This window comes from Melozone crissalis, unplaced genomic scaffold (assembly GCF_028551555.1).
Source record: "Melozone crissalis strain CALT ecotype California unplaced genomic scaffold, PUWL_Pcris_2 ptg000120l_1, whole genome shotgun sequence".
Taxonomy (NCBI): Eukaryota; Metazoa; Chordata; class Aves; order Passeriformes; family Passerellidae; genus Melozone; species Melozone crissalis.
The window spans coordinates 6,173,754-6,190,259 of NW_026535896.1; the positions used below are offsets into that span (position 1 = coordinate 6,173,754).

General features: G+C 50.3%; 1 protein-coding gene across 1 annotated transcript; it reads left to right on the forward strand.

The window, feature by feature from the left end:
• The first annotated feature begins 14,083 nt into the window (after window positions 1-14,083).
• Window positions 14,084-15,084, forward strand: LOC128948287 (olfactory receptor 14J1-like). The gene has a single exon (XM_054292936.1). The coding sequence runs from the start codon at window positions 14,084-14,086 to the stop codon at window positions 15,014-15,016; it is 933 nt and encodes a 310-aa protein (XP_054148911.1). The 3' UTR covers window positions 15,017-15,084.
• The last annotated feature ends 1,422 nt before the right edge of the window (window positions 15,085-16,506 follow it).

The window sequence follows — 16,506 nt, forward strand, 5'->3', positions numbered from 1 at the left end:
ACTTTCAGCAGTCTTGTGTTCCTCACCTTGGAGTGAAGGAACCTTGTCAGTCTCACTGTTATCATTTGCCTCCTTTCCTCCAGTGATTTTAACAAACTTTTCAAGGAAAGACAACAAAACATTTTCTTTACACAGGCCACCCAAAACACACATTTTTCTTGTCAGTTCTCCCATAAGTCACTCAGAGGAAGCTGCATCCAAGTTCCAAGAGTTCTTCCAGAAAGAACCACAACCTCCTCAGAGGAGGGAACCATGCTGTTGTCAAAGGCACCTGGGGTAAGAGAACAGTGCCCTGAACTCACTATGCCAAAATAGTGTCACAATCTGGTTGAGAAAATTATTAGAGAGATATGCCTCTGCCCCAATTAAGGTGCTAATGAGACCAAATCCAAGGTGGATTGTATTGAACAGTAGATGTAAGGCAGAGAGTTGAAAGGAACAGGAAAGAGGGGGAGAGAAAGGGAGTGACAGAGACAGAGCACCCCCTGGAGCAGGGGAAGCGTGACATTTTCCCCTGTGTGTGTGGCCTTCCCAGGGTGGGGTGTTTACACCTGAGCCAATTTGGGTAAGGGGGCTGGTGTTCACCCCCTGAGCAGGGATTACCCCACTGTTTCAGGTTGCAATGTTAGATGTAACCAAATGTATGTTTTCAATCACCATCTTCATCAACTGGTATAAACAGGTGGGGCAGTGTTCTTTATCTCTTCCATGACTCACCCCTGATAACGCCCTCCAGGGGAGATATCTTCTGTGAATGGGCCATTGAGTGTCACTGCAGGACTGATAAAATTCCATCATCCCATTGTGGGATGCTCTGCCCAGGGGGAGGGTACAAGCATTCCTACCTGGATATAAGCTGAGGCTTTCAACACCAGGAGCAGCTTGCCTGCTGGATTCCCAGAGGACAAGAGCTCCATACCCACCACTGGACCTTCAGAGAAAGACCAGACCTTTCTACAGGATTCTTGCTTTGACAGAATCTCGTTCATTACTCCAACAGGACTGCAGCCACCATTTAATGTGACTGCTGCCAACACCCTGACACACAGGGTGTCAAGTTATATCCTTACTCTGTCAGTTTAAGGCAGTGTTTCTGTATCATTGCCTTGATCTAAATTTTCTTATTAAATTGAAAATCTGGTTTAGACCCTCCCCAGGTTTACTTTAAACCAGTACAAAAGACAATGTGTGCACCCTTTGTTTTCTTCCCTAAAAAGGATTTCCCATTCCCAAACCTTGACTCAATGGAAGAGGAGGCTGTGAGGAAGAGGAAAGAGCCCTGGGATACCCAGGCAGGTGAGGTGGAAGTCAGTTCCTATTTCCCCCTCTCTCCTGCTCCATCTCCCAGCCCAGCACAGCCCCTAGCTGCAGGACAACCCCGCTGCCAATGCCGTCCTGCTGGGGATGCACTGGAGGGATCTCCTTCCCCTTCCCTCTGGCACTGAGGCAAATCCCATCCTCTCCTTGTCCTTCCCCCCCCAGGGAAGGACCTGAGGATGGAGACCAGGGAGGAAAAATCTCCATGGAAAAACCTTGTGAAAGAGGCCATTTTGAACTACTCTAGTGCACAGGAATCCAACAGGGAAGAAAAACCTCAGACATCCCACAGGAGGAGGGGCTCCAAACCCAGCCCAGGGTGCTGTGAGGAAGAACGACCTACCCTGTACCAGGAAGGTGGACAGAGCTTCAGCCAGAGCTCAGAGCTGGTGGTCCATGAGCAGCTTCATGATGGGGAGAAGTGCTACAAGTGCTTGGAGTGTGGGAAGAGCTTCAGCAGAGCAGCACCCTTATCAGCCACCAGATGATCCACACTGGACAATGGCCCTATGAGTGTGGGGAGTGTGGGAAGGGCTTCAGCTACAGATCCACCCTTGCTACCCACCAACGCATCCACACTGGGGAGAAGCCCTACGAGTGTCCCGAGTACCAGAAGAGGTTTCCGAGCAGCTCTCATCTCCTCCGCCACCAGCGAATTCACACGGATGCGAGGCCCTTCCTCTGCCCCGACTGTGGGAAGGGCTTCAACCGCAGCTCCCACCTCATCAGCCACCAGCGCATCCACACCGGGGAGAGGCCCTACAAGTGTCCCCAGTGTGGGAAGAGGTTTCAGACCAGCTCCAGTCTACTCCTGCACGAGCGCACTCACACGGATGAGAGGCCCTTCCACTGCCCCGACTGCGCAAAGGGATTCAAGCACAACTCCACCCTCGTCACCCACCGGCGCCTCTATGCTGGGGAGAGGCCCTACGAGTGTCCCCAGTGTGGGAAGAGCTTCACCAGCAGCTCTCACTTGACCAGACACCAACGGAGGCACCAGTAAGGGAAGCCCGGGAAATGCTCCAATTGCAGGAAGAGCTTCATGCACCACTCCAGCTTCATCACCCATGGGAGGATCGATATTGGGAAGAGCCCTGGTGACCCACATTCAGTGATCTGTGCTGGGAGGACACCTGGCTGGTTATCCTTTTGGTTTGGCCCCAATTTCCTCTTGATTTTTCTTTATCACTTAAAACACCTGAAATAGGACTAAAAAGAAAGAAATTTATCAAAGATATATAAAGTTCCGTCAGTTAACAGTTACTTGACCAGGAATTTATGGGTTTGGGACATATTCTGGAAGATTTGTGGACTCTTCGGGGATTTCAGCAAATGTTCTCCATATCCTTGCACTCCAGAATTCAAGACAGGTTGGTATGTCACCTCAAAATGATTCAATCCCATTGAAAACACCTCAATTTTACCCCAAAATTGCTCAATCCATGTAAATATGCCTTATTCTCACCTAAGAAAAACTCATTCCCATGCCAAATTTACTTGATTCCACAATCTTCGGGGTGAAATGGGATTGGAAGGAGATTGGGAGAAGTGGGATCCAAATTTGAGGGTGTGTGATCGAGATTGTGTAGGTCTGGGTGCATGTGATCTATTTTGATAGTAAATGAAACTTTCAGAACTATTGATTTCTGTCCCATTCATTTTCAGTCAGTTCCGGTCTGTTTTTCAGAGTGCCACCTTCTCAGCTTATTGTGTTTGCGTCCTCCTTTCTCTCCTGCCTCTCTTTGCCTGCTCTGTTTCTCTTTCAGTGACTCTCTTGACCCAGGGCAGCTCCCAGCAAAGACCCTGCCCTGATTTCATTCCCAATCCACAAGCTACAACAACCATGGATGAAGTTATGAAGGCTGGCAGTGAAATGTCACTGTAAGATCTTGCTCCACTTGGCTTTTGGCTCCTTCTTAAGAGCTTTGCCTTCAGAGGCAGGAACATCTTTTCCTGGCTGGGAACTGGAATTCCAGCCCCTGGGAGTGTGTGTCATGGATCCCAGAGGGGCATTCCCGAGGCTCCCAAGGTGCTGCTCCTGCCGTGCCTCCCAAGGAGCTGTGCAGGGCCAGGGGACAAGATCCAGCAGCTCTGTTGGTTCTGCAGTGCCACAACAGCCCCTGGTTCCATGAGTTTCCCTACTGCCAACAGTGGCTCCTTGGTTCCCATGATGCCCTGCTGTGTCACCATGGATATTTGGTGCCATGAAGTTCTTCAGTGGCACAATGGCCTCCCTCGCTCCATGAGCTTCTACAGTGTCGAAATGGCCTCCTTGGATGGGCAGTGTCACCATGGACCATTGGCTCCATGCAGCCCTGCTGGGTCACCATGGACTACTTGGTTCCATGAAGTTCTGGGGCTGTCTCCATGGTCTCCTTGGATCCACAGTGTCACAATGGACAACTGGATCCACATGGTGCTGCTGTGTCACCATGGTCCCTTCGTTCCATGGCACTCCATGGTCACAACTGACTCCTTGCTTCCACGTCACCCCCTCAGTGTCAAAATGGCCCCTTCATTCCATGAGGAACACAAAAGTTTTGTAGAAAAATTGAGCAAATCCTGCTGAACACACCTGGGAACATCTGTTTGCATTCAAGAGAGAGGTTAAAGGTGAGGATGGCACCAGCAGCTTCCATCTGCAACAGAGATCCAGGGAAAGGACAGGGATAGAGAATTCAGCTGGAACACTCAGAGAATTCCTCTTCCAGAGATCATTTCTGCTCACACTGTCCCTTGGAGAAAGGTGACACCTTTCCAGGCAGCCTGTACTGAGCAGGTGGTTCCTGAGTGGTGTTTGTTGTTCAGGAAACCTGCTCTGGCTTTTCCATTCTTTCCTTCCCAACAGGAAAACTTCTCCTGGGCCTGAGTGCAGGCAGAGCCCTGATGAGAGCAGGTGGGACATGGTGCAATGGGCTGGACATGGAGCTGCAGAGCTCAGGGGACAAGGTTCTGCTGCAGGGCGCAGGGATATCAGTGCCAGGTGGGCCATGTCTGATATGGTGAGGCTGGGGGTGAGGAGCAGCTTGTCCAAACAGGGTCAGCCCTCAAGGAGCTCACACTTTTCTATGCCCAGACCTCCTAAGGAGACATTCAGCATCAAGATCATCTATGGAATGCTTCTATTGGCTCTTCTCTGAAATGGAAAAGAAAAAAAGATTCATTTAGTAAACAAAAAAAGTCATGAGGTGCACTTGGAAGTCTTCCTCCTTAACAGAACTCCAAACTGACTCCAATCAGCTGTTCAAGTACTGGAGGGTTCAAGACAATTGAAGGAAGAGAAAGAGCCCCCAAGGGCTTTCTGTATTTTATTGAGCCCCAGGGTGGCTTTGGGGCTGAGTCCAACACCTTCAGGCATTGAGAGGAGGCTGAAGAAGCTGCTCAAGGAATCAGCAGCAAAAGTCCAAGTCCCTTGGAGCAGCACTGGGCCCCACTGAGGGCAGGGAGTGCCAAAAGCTCCCCAGGGCCTGCTGAGAGCAGATCCTTGAGGCCAGGATTGTAGGGAGTCAAAGGCTCTGAGCAGGGAACTGCAATGCTGAGCAAGGCCTGCGCTGGTTGGGGGAAGCAGAAAGGCCAAGCCCTGAGCCCAGCCTGGGACAGCAGGGCCTGTCCCTCATGAGTGGCTTGGGGCTGTTTGTGGGGCAGTGGGATGTGAGGGGCAGCAAGGACAAATGTCATAAACCTGTGTGACACTGCAGATCCTCATGGAACCAATGGGCCAGTGGGACACAGTGGGAAGTTGTGGAACCAAGGGGATCATTGTGGCACTGTTGGGGCCCATGGAACCAAGGGGCCAGTGGGACACTGTGGGGCCTCATGGAAACAAGAGGCCATTGTGAGCCTGCAGGGCTGGAACACCCCAGAACACTGAAATGCTGGGGGTAACCAAAGGTTCCTTCCCTTGAGTTTGGTGCACATGAGAAACACCAACCAGATATTCTCAACACGGACAGATGCTAAAGAATACTCTTAATAGCAAGGGATCCACAAGGATCATCAAGTCCAGCTCTTCTGAATGGCCCACTCATGAATTGAACCCACAGCCTCAGTGATACCAGCACCATGCCCTAACCAACTGAGCTAAGAGGTCAAAATTACACCAAATTTTACTGGCAAAATAGAGACAATCAAGGATCTTGGGAAAGCATTTAATACAACATCCACTTCAACATAAAACTCTTATCAAAGCATTACCTTCATTTACTTAGCCCATTTAATCTAAAAACATTTACCCTTAAGATGTTAAGTTACCCAAAAATATTCCAGGTAAGTAGGATTAGAAGATGAAATAGAGAACAGAAAGACAGAAGATCTACAGAAAGACACGCGCATAGGTGTCAACTGCTGGGGTTCCAGCATTGCCAACAGAGGAAATCCATTAGAAGGCAAGATCCAGACCACAGGTTGGCCTCGTGCTCTGGCTTTTAACCCCCTGGGCCTTCATGGGCCTGCCCCTGGGGTGGGACTGCCAGTCACTTGCCCAGTCAGAGTCAGAGTAGCACCAGCTCTGCCTGTTGTATTATTGATTGGCAGCTCTGCCAATCAGCAGAAAGTTATAGCATTGTGTGTGTTTTATATGGGTTTATTGTAAAGTTGGTTAGTTTTTATAAGTTAAGAATTTGGTTTGACCCTCTGTTCCCCCCACGTTCTCCCTCCTAATGGTTTGTTCCTCCCACCTGTTACCTGTCAATCATTGTAACCATCCCCTCTATGTCGAGAATCTTTTATGTCAATCATTCCTCACCTAGCATATGATTTTTCTCCCGAGCCTCTTCCCTCCCCTTGGCCCTTCCTATTGGTTTAGTTGTGTCTCTCGCTCCTCCCCTGGGCTTTGTTCATTGGTCCCTCGTGTCTCTTTCCATTACCCCCTTCCCCTTTTTAAATGCCTCCCTAACGGCTTTTCCCTGACACCGTCACTGGCCCTGCCTGGGTCAAATAAAGCGCCATGGCATCCACACGCATGTCCGCTCCTTCATTCCTTTACCACAGTTCTTCGCAGTCCTGCTCTCACCTGCATCACCACGCCGCAGACGGAGCCACTACTCGGGATTCTCATAGAGAACCTGGGAGTGGCAGGACTCGTAGTCTCCACCGGTCACGCAGAGAGTGGCTAAACGACCTGTCAGCTCCAGTGGCCACAGAAGCAAGTCTGTGAAAGTTACCACTCCTCCTGCTGTGTGATTGACAGCTCTGCCAGGGCTGCCCTGGGGGCGGGGCTCTGTCCCACCACAAACCAAGGCTCGCCCCAGCCCTGGCTCCACACGGGCATTCTGAGCATCCCAAGGTGTCTCGGGACATTGATCTCATCCAGCCTCTGACAGTGACCACAGTGACATTACAGAACCTCATGGAACCATAGGTCAGTTGTGACAATGGAGATCCAAGGAAACTATGGTGAGACTGTGGAATCCAGGAATCATGGAATCAAGGAAACCATTGTGCAAATCATGGGCCCTATGGAAGCAAGGATCAATGATCAAACTGAGGTTTGATTGTGATTGATTTAAAATAGAAACAAGGAGCCATTGTTTCACAGCAGGTCTGTGTGGGACCAATGGACCCTTGTGACTCTGTTGGGGCTCATGAAACCAAGAAGCCATTGTGACATTGCAAGACTTCATGCAATCAAGGAGAATACAGTATGGGGTGGCAGTATGGGGACCCATGAAATCAAGGGAGCATGGAACAGGTCTGCCTGCTTTGGCCTCCTGGGGACTGTCCGAGCGGTCCCCCTGAATTTGACACGCCAAGGGCCACTTCTCATCTGACTGTGAAGCACTGGGGCTCTGGGTTTTCCTTTCTATGGAAAAGAACAGTCTTTCTTGTCTAGGCTCCAATGGCCAAAATTAGGATTTGACCTCTAAAATTCTCTATATCCAAGGGTTGCTCCCAAACAAAATCTGCCAATACAATCAATTCTGGCTAGCCTCAGCTTCTCAGGACTGCCTCTCATCTGACCCGGGGCTCAGTTCTTTCCTTCCTATGGAGACCACTTTGACACTGCGGGGCATTTTTGAGCAAAAGGGCATTGTTACACTGTAGGAACTTGTGGAACCACGGGGATCATTGTGACACTGCAGAGCACCATGGAGCCAAGGGACCACTGTGACACTGTGGGGCCTCATGGAACCAAGGACATCTTTGTGTCTCTCTTGGGCTACATGGTCCCAAGGGCCCAGTGTGAAGCAGCAGGGCTTTGTGGAACCAAGAGGCCATTGCTGCATTTCAGGGCCTCATGGAGCCAAAGGGCTCTTGTGATCTTGCGGGGCGCTGTGGATCCATGGAGAGCATTGTGGCATTGCAAGGCCCCATGGAATCATGGAGACAATTGTGACACTGTGGGGCCCCATGGAACCAAAGGAACATTGTGACCCAGCAGGGTCCCATGCTTCCATGAGGCTAGTCTCACACTATGGGAAGTTGTGGAATCAAGGGAATCATTGTTGTACTACTGAGCCCCAATGGAACCAAGGGGCAATGGTGACACAGCAAGGCTTCATGGAACCCAAAGGCCATTAGGACACTGTGGGGTCTTGTGGAACTATGGAGACCATTAAGATCCTTAAGGACTTGACTAACCAAGGGGCCATTATGACACCTTAGAGCATCATGGAAGCAAGAAAACCATTGTGACACTGCAGGGCCCTGTGGAACCAAGGGAACATGAAATAGGTGTGGCTGCCTTGGTTTCCCTGGGGTCACCTGACAGGTTTGGCTGACCTTGGAATGTGGAAGGCCACTCCCATCTGCCCCTGAAACACTGGGGCTCTGGGCTCTTCTTTTTATGGAAAAGAACTGTCCATTTTTTCCAGGTATCCATGGCCAAAATTAGTATTCCACCTCCAAATTTCTGTGTATCCAAGTATTCCTGCCAGACAAGTTGCCAGGACAGACAAGTCTGGCTGGTCTTTGACTCCTGAGGGGCAGCACTCACCTGTTTTCCAAACACTGGAAAGGGCTTTGTGCTTTTCTTTTTATGAAGAAACCCCCATCCCTCTTCTCCAGACACAAATGTTTTAAATTAGGACTCCACATTCATAATTTCAAAAATCCAAGAATTGCTCCAAGCAAACCTGCCAGGACAGACAGGTCTTGCGTTGGCTTCTGGTGGTTGCTGTTCATCAGCTCCTGAAACATGGGGGGTCTGTGGTTTCCTTCCTATGGAGACCAATGGGACATTTGGGAGCCTTGTGAAATGAAGGGGCCATTGTGACACTGCAGAGCACCATGGATCCAAGGCACCATTGTGACACTGTAGAGCCTCGTGGAGCCCAGGACATCTTTGTGGCTCTCTTGGGCCACATGGTCCCAAAGGACCAGAGCAAACCAGCAGTGTGGGAGTTGGCCTGTCGGTAACTCAGAGTCAGCCAGATTTTACCCTGGTAGAACTGGCGCGAGTTTCAAGCCCTGGTAATCATTTCTTTAACTTAGGAGTTAGAGAGTTCCCTCATAAGCCTTTAGTGTTGTTATGCTAAGTTGTCCAAGTTCTCCTCTCCTACTGGTTACTTGTGTCCCCTATATGGTTATTGTTTTAGAGTGTTTTACCCTCAAGTGTATATATTGTTGCTTCGCCTTTACTTCAGGTCTTTGAATCCCACCCCTCATACTGTGTTCAACTTTTCCATGTTAATTGTTTTTCACCCTGTTACTAATGTTCTTTTTGAGCAACTCCATTGATCCTGCTTGTTGTAGCATTGGGGGGTAGGACGGTTGGGATGGACGGAGATGAGAGATCTCTGAAGCCAGGTCTTGGAACTTGGGGTTTGTTGCAATGGGTGTGGCAGCAGGAGACTTGTTTGGAACTGTCAGCCACAGCTCAGAGCAGGCCCGAAAGAGAAGCTCAAAAGAGGCACCCAAAATGAATGCCCAAAAGAGGAGGGGAGTTCCCGTTACAATACAATAAATCTTTTTCTGTGCTGCATATTCTAATTTTCACTAAACAATATAATACAAGATACAAATCTTATAGCATTTACAAACAGCCTATTAGAATCATTAGATTACCATACTGTGTTACATTTTAAACCATAAAAACTACTCTTTGGACATCTTCTGCCAAACTAGTAGGGTCTGCTCTGACCTTTGGACCTGTCTGCAAGCAGGAGATATTGTTTCATCAAAAGAAGATTACCTTCAGCCGGCCATACTATTGTTTTTCATTTGTTCAGTAACTAAGGCTTGGTATCTCAAAGCTTGCTTTCATTTCAATCTCGCTTATAGTTTCCATATTCTCAAATTCTTTTGCCAGGCAATCATATTTATAAGGCTTTCCTGTTTCCTCTTCCCCAGCATCTGCTTCTTTTCATTTTCACTACCCTTGCCCTGAAGTTGGGGAACCAGAATGGTTTGTCACAGCCAACCTCATTGAGACTCTTGGCACCCGAACCTTGAGACCCTGATATTCAGTCATGTCAGCTGAGGTAAGCTGATGGATAGGCCAGCGCTCCCCGGGATTTTTGATTGCACTGGGCCCGAAGATTCATCATTGCTTTGAGGGACCTTGGCCAGGATCCACAGGGACAACGACGGTCTCACCTGCGTAGGATTGCAGGTGGGTTTGGGGAAATGCAGGACAATTATCACCCATTTTGCCACTGTGTTTTTACAATATGCATCCACATCCCATAATTGATTTGAAGTGTTCCAGTGGCTGTTCCACCTGAGGCGGAGAAAGAGAAAAACGGACAGCCGGATTCCCAAAGTAGAAAGGAGCAACAGGGATGCTTTAAGTTAATTCTCATGGATCATGCCCAAATATATTCAAAGAACAACTTAAAATCAATCGTGAAGTGGATTATTAAAATTTTTCCAGATGCCCTTGAGCCTGACCATCCTCCCTCCATCTTGGCTCCTCCACTTCCTGCTACCACAACCTTCTCTTCTGCCCTGAATGAACCTCCAGACTCCACCCCCAGAACTGTGGGTCATGCCTCACTGTCAATCATTCCACCTCCACCCTGGGCCATGCCTCCAGAAGGCCAGCCTGGAAGTCTGCTATCCTAGATCAAGGCCCTTCCTCCCCAACACCTGACAAAATGGCAGTGCCCTTTGCCTCTGCCTCCAGCAACAACATAACCCCAGGATCAAAGATACTAAGCCCCACTGTCACACTTATTCTAATCTGAATGTTTCTGCTCTGAGTTAATCTTCCTCCCCAGAGGACAGTTTGCACTCTTCAGAGCCACCTCACCCCTCAACCCCAGAAGATCCCTGGGAAAAGAAGAAGACTGGCAAATAGTCTCGAAATTCCTCATTGCCCTGGTATGTTATGAAAGTAGGGGGCAGAATCCCAGGTATCAGCCATTGGTTTACAAGGAAATCAAGGATCTGTGTAGGGCAGTTAAAGACCATAGAAAAGACTTACCTTGTTTTAATGGACAAATGAGGGCCATGTTTACAGCACATCTTAACTCCCTATGATTTAAAATATATTATGATATGACCATGTTCTTGTCACCTACAGAATACACCCAGTGGGAAGGGAGACGGAAGTGTTTACTAAATCAATTAATAGCAGACTATGCTAATAATGAGGCAAGAGTAGAATTGACAATCAACCATCTAGCTGGAGAAGGACAACACAGCCTACCAGATGATCAAGCAGCAAGTATCCTCGGAGAAGTATTGGATGATATCAAAGAGATGGCTTTGCAAGCTTTAATCCAGGTATTGAATGGTAGCATCCCCAGTGTGGACTACCTTGGGTAGCTGCAGCTAAAGCTTTAGGACAATTAGACCATCTTGGGTGCCTGTTAAGTAAGCAAACCAATGCTACCTCCCTCACATTGAGTGGCCTGCTCTCAGACACAGAGACCATCAGACATGCCACTTTGCAGAACAGTGATAAAGTTTTTACTCTGGGCACATGGGCATGGCTGTGTAGACTCTGAGGGCATGTGTTGCATGAACCTCTCCAGCAACAGTGAGTCAATCCACAAGAGCATTCAGGCACTGAAGAAAGGGTTCAAGAAGCTTCAAGTGGAAAACAAAGACTCGTTCAATAACCTCTTCCAATGCAAGGGACTAAAGGGTTGGATGATGTCTAGCTAAAACAGAACATTTAACTCTCTTAGTGGTTGTTCCTGTATTGTTAATTTTCCCATCTTTGTTTGGATGCTTTTTGAAAGTCTTAAAAAATTCTTTCAGTTGCATCTTTGTTGTAAAACAGAAAAGGGGAAGATGATACCCAACACAGGCTCCTCATGGACTCCTTAGAGGAGAGAATTGGAGGCCAGGAAGGCAAAAAAACTTCTTAGAGACTCAGTGTGGGAAGGAAAATCCTTAAAAGTACCTAAAAGTATTCCTAAATCCATAAAGTACCTTAAAAAGCTTGAGTATCTCAAGGCATTAATGAGCACCACTGAGTGTCACTACAAAGCTCTCAAGGGACTCGTTAAAGCAGATAATTGGGGCTGTGATTGCACAAACCTCTCACAGAGTCTGTATCAAAAGGGAAGCACCAAGTACCTTAAAATAACTGAAGTAACTTGAAGCATTAATGAGCCTCACTGAGTGTTGCTACTGACAAAGCCTCTCCAGGAACTAATTAAAACAGATAATTGGAGGTCTAGGATTGCACAAAGCTCTCAGGGACTCCAAGGCAAAAGCCAAACCTAAAGTCCTTTCAAAAATCTGCAGTCCCTGGGAGCATTAAGGAGCCCCCAGGGCCATTGCTGAGCAAGGCTCCCCAGGGACTCCTTCCAGCAGATCCTTGAGGCCACTGGGATGTGGGCTAGGGGGGGATGCTGAGGGCAGGACAAGGGGCTGACAGTGCCCAGCCTGGCTGGGGCTGCGCCAGGAGGCCCCAGTGCCTCAGGACAAGGTGTCTCCTCACAGCCCTTGGTGGCACAGACTCTGCTGTGCCCCAGGGCACCAAGACTTGGCTCCTCTTTGTCCCCACCTGTCATCACTTCCTCCAGTTTTCTGCTCTGCCTGGGGCCTGAGGACACTTTGTCAGTCGTTAACCTCAGTGGGACCCATTAAATATCCAAGAAAATTTGGAGTTGGATTCTGACTTGGAGTTCTGGAGAGGTTTCTTCAGCTCCCTCTCAGGAACTGATGTTCAGGGTGTCAGCACAAAGCCCCAGAGGCTCATTAAAGTCCTTGTGCTGTGTCGGTGCTGCTGAGCTGGGCTGGGCTCCTGGCACAGAGACAGCTCCTGGTAACCAAGAAGAGTTTCAAAAGCACATTTCTCTTGATGAGCAGCTCTTCTGCCAGCCCAGCAGGGCCGGGGCACTGCCTGCAGCCACCCTGAGCACAGCACAGAGGCACAGAGAGCTTCAATCAGTCAGGGCTGGGAAGGTGCTGAGAAGTGCCTGGGGCAGAATCACTGCCAGCCCTTGGCACAGGAACCTCTGGCTGCAGGACAATGCAGCTGCAGCTCCTGGAGCCATCTCCTAAAGCTGGAACATCCCAATGCCTGCAGACTCTGTGAGTACAACTCTGGGTATTTCTGGTGCAGGGGAGGTGAAATGCTTGTGAAGGTCTAAAATGCTGAGGGGTTCTGATCAGTCATAGAATATTTCCAAGACAAAGATTTTGACAAAATAAGGATATTTCCTAATACTTTGTACTCAGTTTCCTACTAGTGGAGAATCGCAGGAAGGAGAGATAAATATTAAAGGTTGATTATGAATTTTGACAAATTCCTGAGACATCTAAATTGTTACTTTTAGTGATCAATAAGTTCACAGAGATTTGGGGTCTGTGAGTGCTGGCAAGGAGTGATCAGGCACAGGGAAACACCTGCAGGAGGGAAATCTGCAGGAAGCAGAGAGAAGATCAGGCAAGGAGAGAAAACAAATCCCTGCAATGCTGTGGCAGGGAGAGTTTAGAGATATCCACAGGATCCCCTCCAGTGCAGCCCCTCCCTCTGAACAAGCCCCCTCCCTCCTGTGCCCCCAGCCAAGCCTCTGCCCTCAGGGCTGGGGCTTCAAGGCGTGCAGCCCCTCCTGTGCAGGCAGAGCTTCAGCAGAGCCATGGGGCAGCTCTGCAGCCCCGGGCCCAGTTCCCTCTGTAGAGCACAGGGCTGGGAGCAGCTGCCCTGCACTGGGGGCTCTGGCAGGGGGCACAGCTGGCTCAGGGTGACGCTGTCCCCAATGCCCAGCTCTAGGCAATGCTATCAGTGCAGCCAGGGAAGGAGCTGCATCTTCCTCCATCCAATGCCATCATAAGGACACTTGGGAGTCTCCCTGAGATTTCAGTCCAAGCTGGGAGCTTCAATCCAGGGTGAAAACCTGTCCTAGAGCATCTCTGAGTTATGAGATTGATGGGGAAAGGCAGAGGTGTTGTGACACAGAAAATGCTGCTGGGTTGGTGAAATGAGCAAAGTGAGTCCTTGGCTACAAATGTGGAGCTGGGCTGTGGTGGATGCATCTGCTCCCAGGAGTAGGTGGGGGCATTTTAAGGGAAGCATAAGAAACTGGTCACCTTCCACCTGAGAAAGTTTAAAGCCCAAAGAAACTCTGAACAGGTCAGAATGACAGACCATCTCTCCTCAGTCTGCATTCATCATCTTGACCCAGGGAACTCACTCTGTTCTCCCTGAGGGCCTCAGACATGCTTATGGTTTGATATCCAAAACTACCAGCAGAGACATGGGGGGAGCTTATAAAGAAAACCTCAGAACTCTTAAACATTAAAGACCATGTCTTTGTGTTACAGAGGAGAATGTATGGGAAATGGCCTTGATTTTGTTTACAGGTACCTCCCCTAAGTCTTTACTGTCCTTTCTCCATGAACAGGTCCCCAGGTGCAGCCCCAGCAAATGTCCAACAGCAGCTCCATCAGGCACTTCCTCCTGCTGGCATTGGCAGACACGCGGCAGCTGCAGCTCCTGCACTTCTGCCTCTTGCTGGGCATCTCCCTGGCTGCCCTCCTGGGCAACGGCCTCATCATCAGCGCCGTAGCCTGCAGCCACCACCTGCACACGCCCATGTTCTTCTTCCTGCTCAACCTGGCCCTCAGCGACCTGGGCTTCATCTGCACCACTGTCCCCAAAGCCATGCACAATTCCCTCTGGGACACCAGAACCATCTCCTACACTGGATGTGCTGCTCAGCTCTTTTTCTTTCTGTTCTTCATTGGACCAGAGTTTTATCTGCTGACCATCATGTGCTATGACCGCTACGTGTCCATCTGCAAACCCCTGCACTACGGGACCCTCCTGAGCAGCAGAGCTTGTGCCCACATGGCAGCAGCTGCCTGGGCCAGTGCCTTTCTCAATGCTCTGGTGCACACAGCCAATACATTTTCCCTTCCCCTATGCCATGGCAATGCCCTGGGCCAGTTCTTCTGTGAAATCCCACAGATCCTCAAGCTCTCTTGCTCACAGTCCAACCTCAGGGAACTCGGGCTAATTGCTGTTAGTGTGTGTTTGGTATTTGGCTGTTTTGTGTTCATAGTTTTCTCCTATGTGCAGATCTTCAGAGCTGTGCTGAGGATCCGCTCTGAGCAGGGACGGCACAAAGCCTTTTCCACCTGCCTCCCTCACCTGGGTGTGCTATCCGTGTTTATCAGCACAGCCACATTTGCCTATTTGAAGCCTCTCAACATTTCCTCCCCATCCCTGGATCTGGCCCTGTCAGTTCTGTACTCAGTGGTGCCTCCAGCCCTGAACCCCCTCATCTACAGCCTGAGGAACCAGGAGCTCAAGGCTGCAGTGTGGAGACTGATGACTGGATGGTTTCAGAAATATTAAACTGCTGGGCAATATCTGCAAATAACTTGTAATCAACGTCATCTTTGCTACTTCTTTTTGGCTTAACTGTGGAGGTTCTTTTCCTTTGTTTTATGTTTAAATATAGTCCAGAAAAAATGCCATTGTTTCTGCCATTTTCATTTTTTTTTTCTCTCCAACTTGCCTGTGGCCACAGACTGTGTCAATGAGGGGCTGCACTCTGGGTGACTTTAAAGGAAATAAAGGACTTCCCAGTAGAGTTTTCTGCAGAGATGCCTTTTGTTGCCTTCTCTGGAGCTGCAGCAGCAATGTCTGTGTGCAGAGCTGGGGGCAGATCACTGCTGGCCCAGCAGCTGTGCCGAGCCGCAGCGGCAGCACTTGGTGTTGCCAGTGCTGCTGCCGTGGCCCTGCCCTGCTGCCCTGGTGGCCCTGGTGTTGCTGTAGGGCCTGAGTGCTCTCGGGACCGGGCACAGTCCTGGGGGTTGCAGTGCCAGGGCTGCAGCAGGGACAGGCCATGGGCACTGCTGGGGCAGCGCTGACGCCTCAGGCGAGGCCCTGGGGGCTCCAGGCTCCTTGCCCAGGCTCTCTCAAGAACATGGCCAGGCCAATGCTCAGCACAGAAAACCCCCGTGAGCAGCCCCAGGCTGGCTGCGGGCAGGCTGGGGGCAAACAGCATGGCTGGGGCTCTGCAAGGGCCCTGGGGCAGACGGGAAGCAGCAGCAGAGCAGGGGCTGATCCATCCCCAGTGTGCTGCACAGCCCAGGGCAGCGTCCCAGAGTGTCCTGATGGAGCTGCCAACAACATCCCCCCTCTGCAGCCCTGGCCTCTCCCCCAGCTTACACAGGCGCCCCATCCTTGCACGCACAGGCACGGCAGCACTGGCTCAGCAGCCCCCGTTTGCATTGCACACAGCAGGGGGAGCACCCCCATGCTGTTGGTGTGGGGACATGAACCTGAGGGAGCACAAATGCCATCAGCCCCTGGGGCCAGCAAGGGCTGGGGGACACCAGGGAAATCACTCAGCTTTGTCCTGGCCTCTGCAGTCAGCCAGAAAGTTTGTTCCCATCAGCTGGGGGTTTCCTGTCCCACTGCAGATGCTGTTGCTCAGAGCCAGGGCTGCGTGGCAGCCACCCCTAAACAGCCCTGATCATTTCCTCTGCTTCACCTTTGATTTCTCTCCTCTTTCTTGTTCCAGATTTCTTCCTCCTGCCCAGCACTGTTCTCTCTCCTTCAAACAGCCCATCCCTGTATGCCCTTTCCTCTCTGGCCCCACTCCCCATTGCAGTTCCTGATTTGGCACCATGGGAATGTCCCTTGGGGAGCAGGATCATCCTACAAGTGCTGCAGGAATTGTCTGCAGGCTCCTGCAGTGCCTGGTGCTGCTCCCTTGCCAGAGGCACCCCAGGCCAGGGGGGCACATCTGGGCTGCTGTGTCTGGCTCTGGGGCTCCCTGTTCTGGGCAGTGAGGAGGAGCTGCAGAGGCTCTGCAGGACTGACAGGATGGGCTTTGG

What these genes read in the sequence shown, in the direction of transcription:
- LOC128948287 (XM_054292936.1), top strand. Translation starts at nt 14,084, where the DNA reads ATGTCCAACAGCAGCTCCATCAGGCACTTCCTCCTGCTGGCATTGGCA.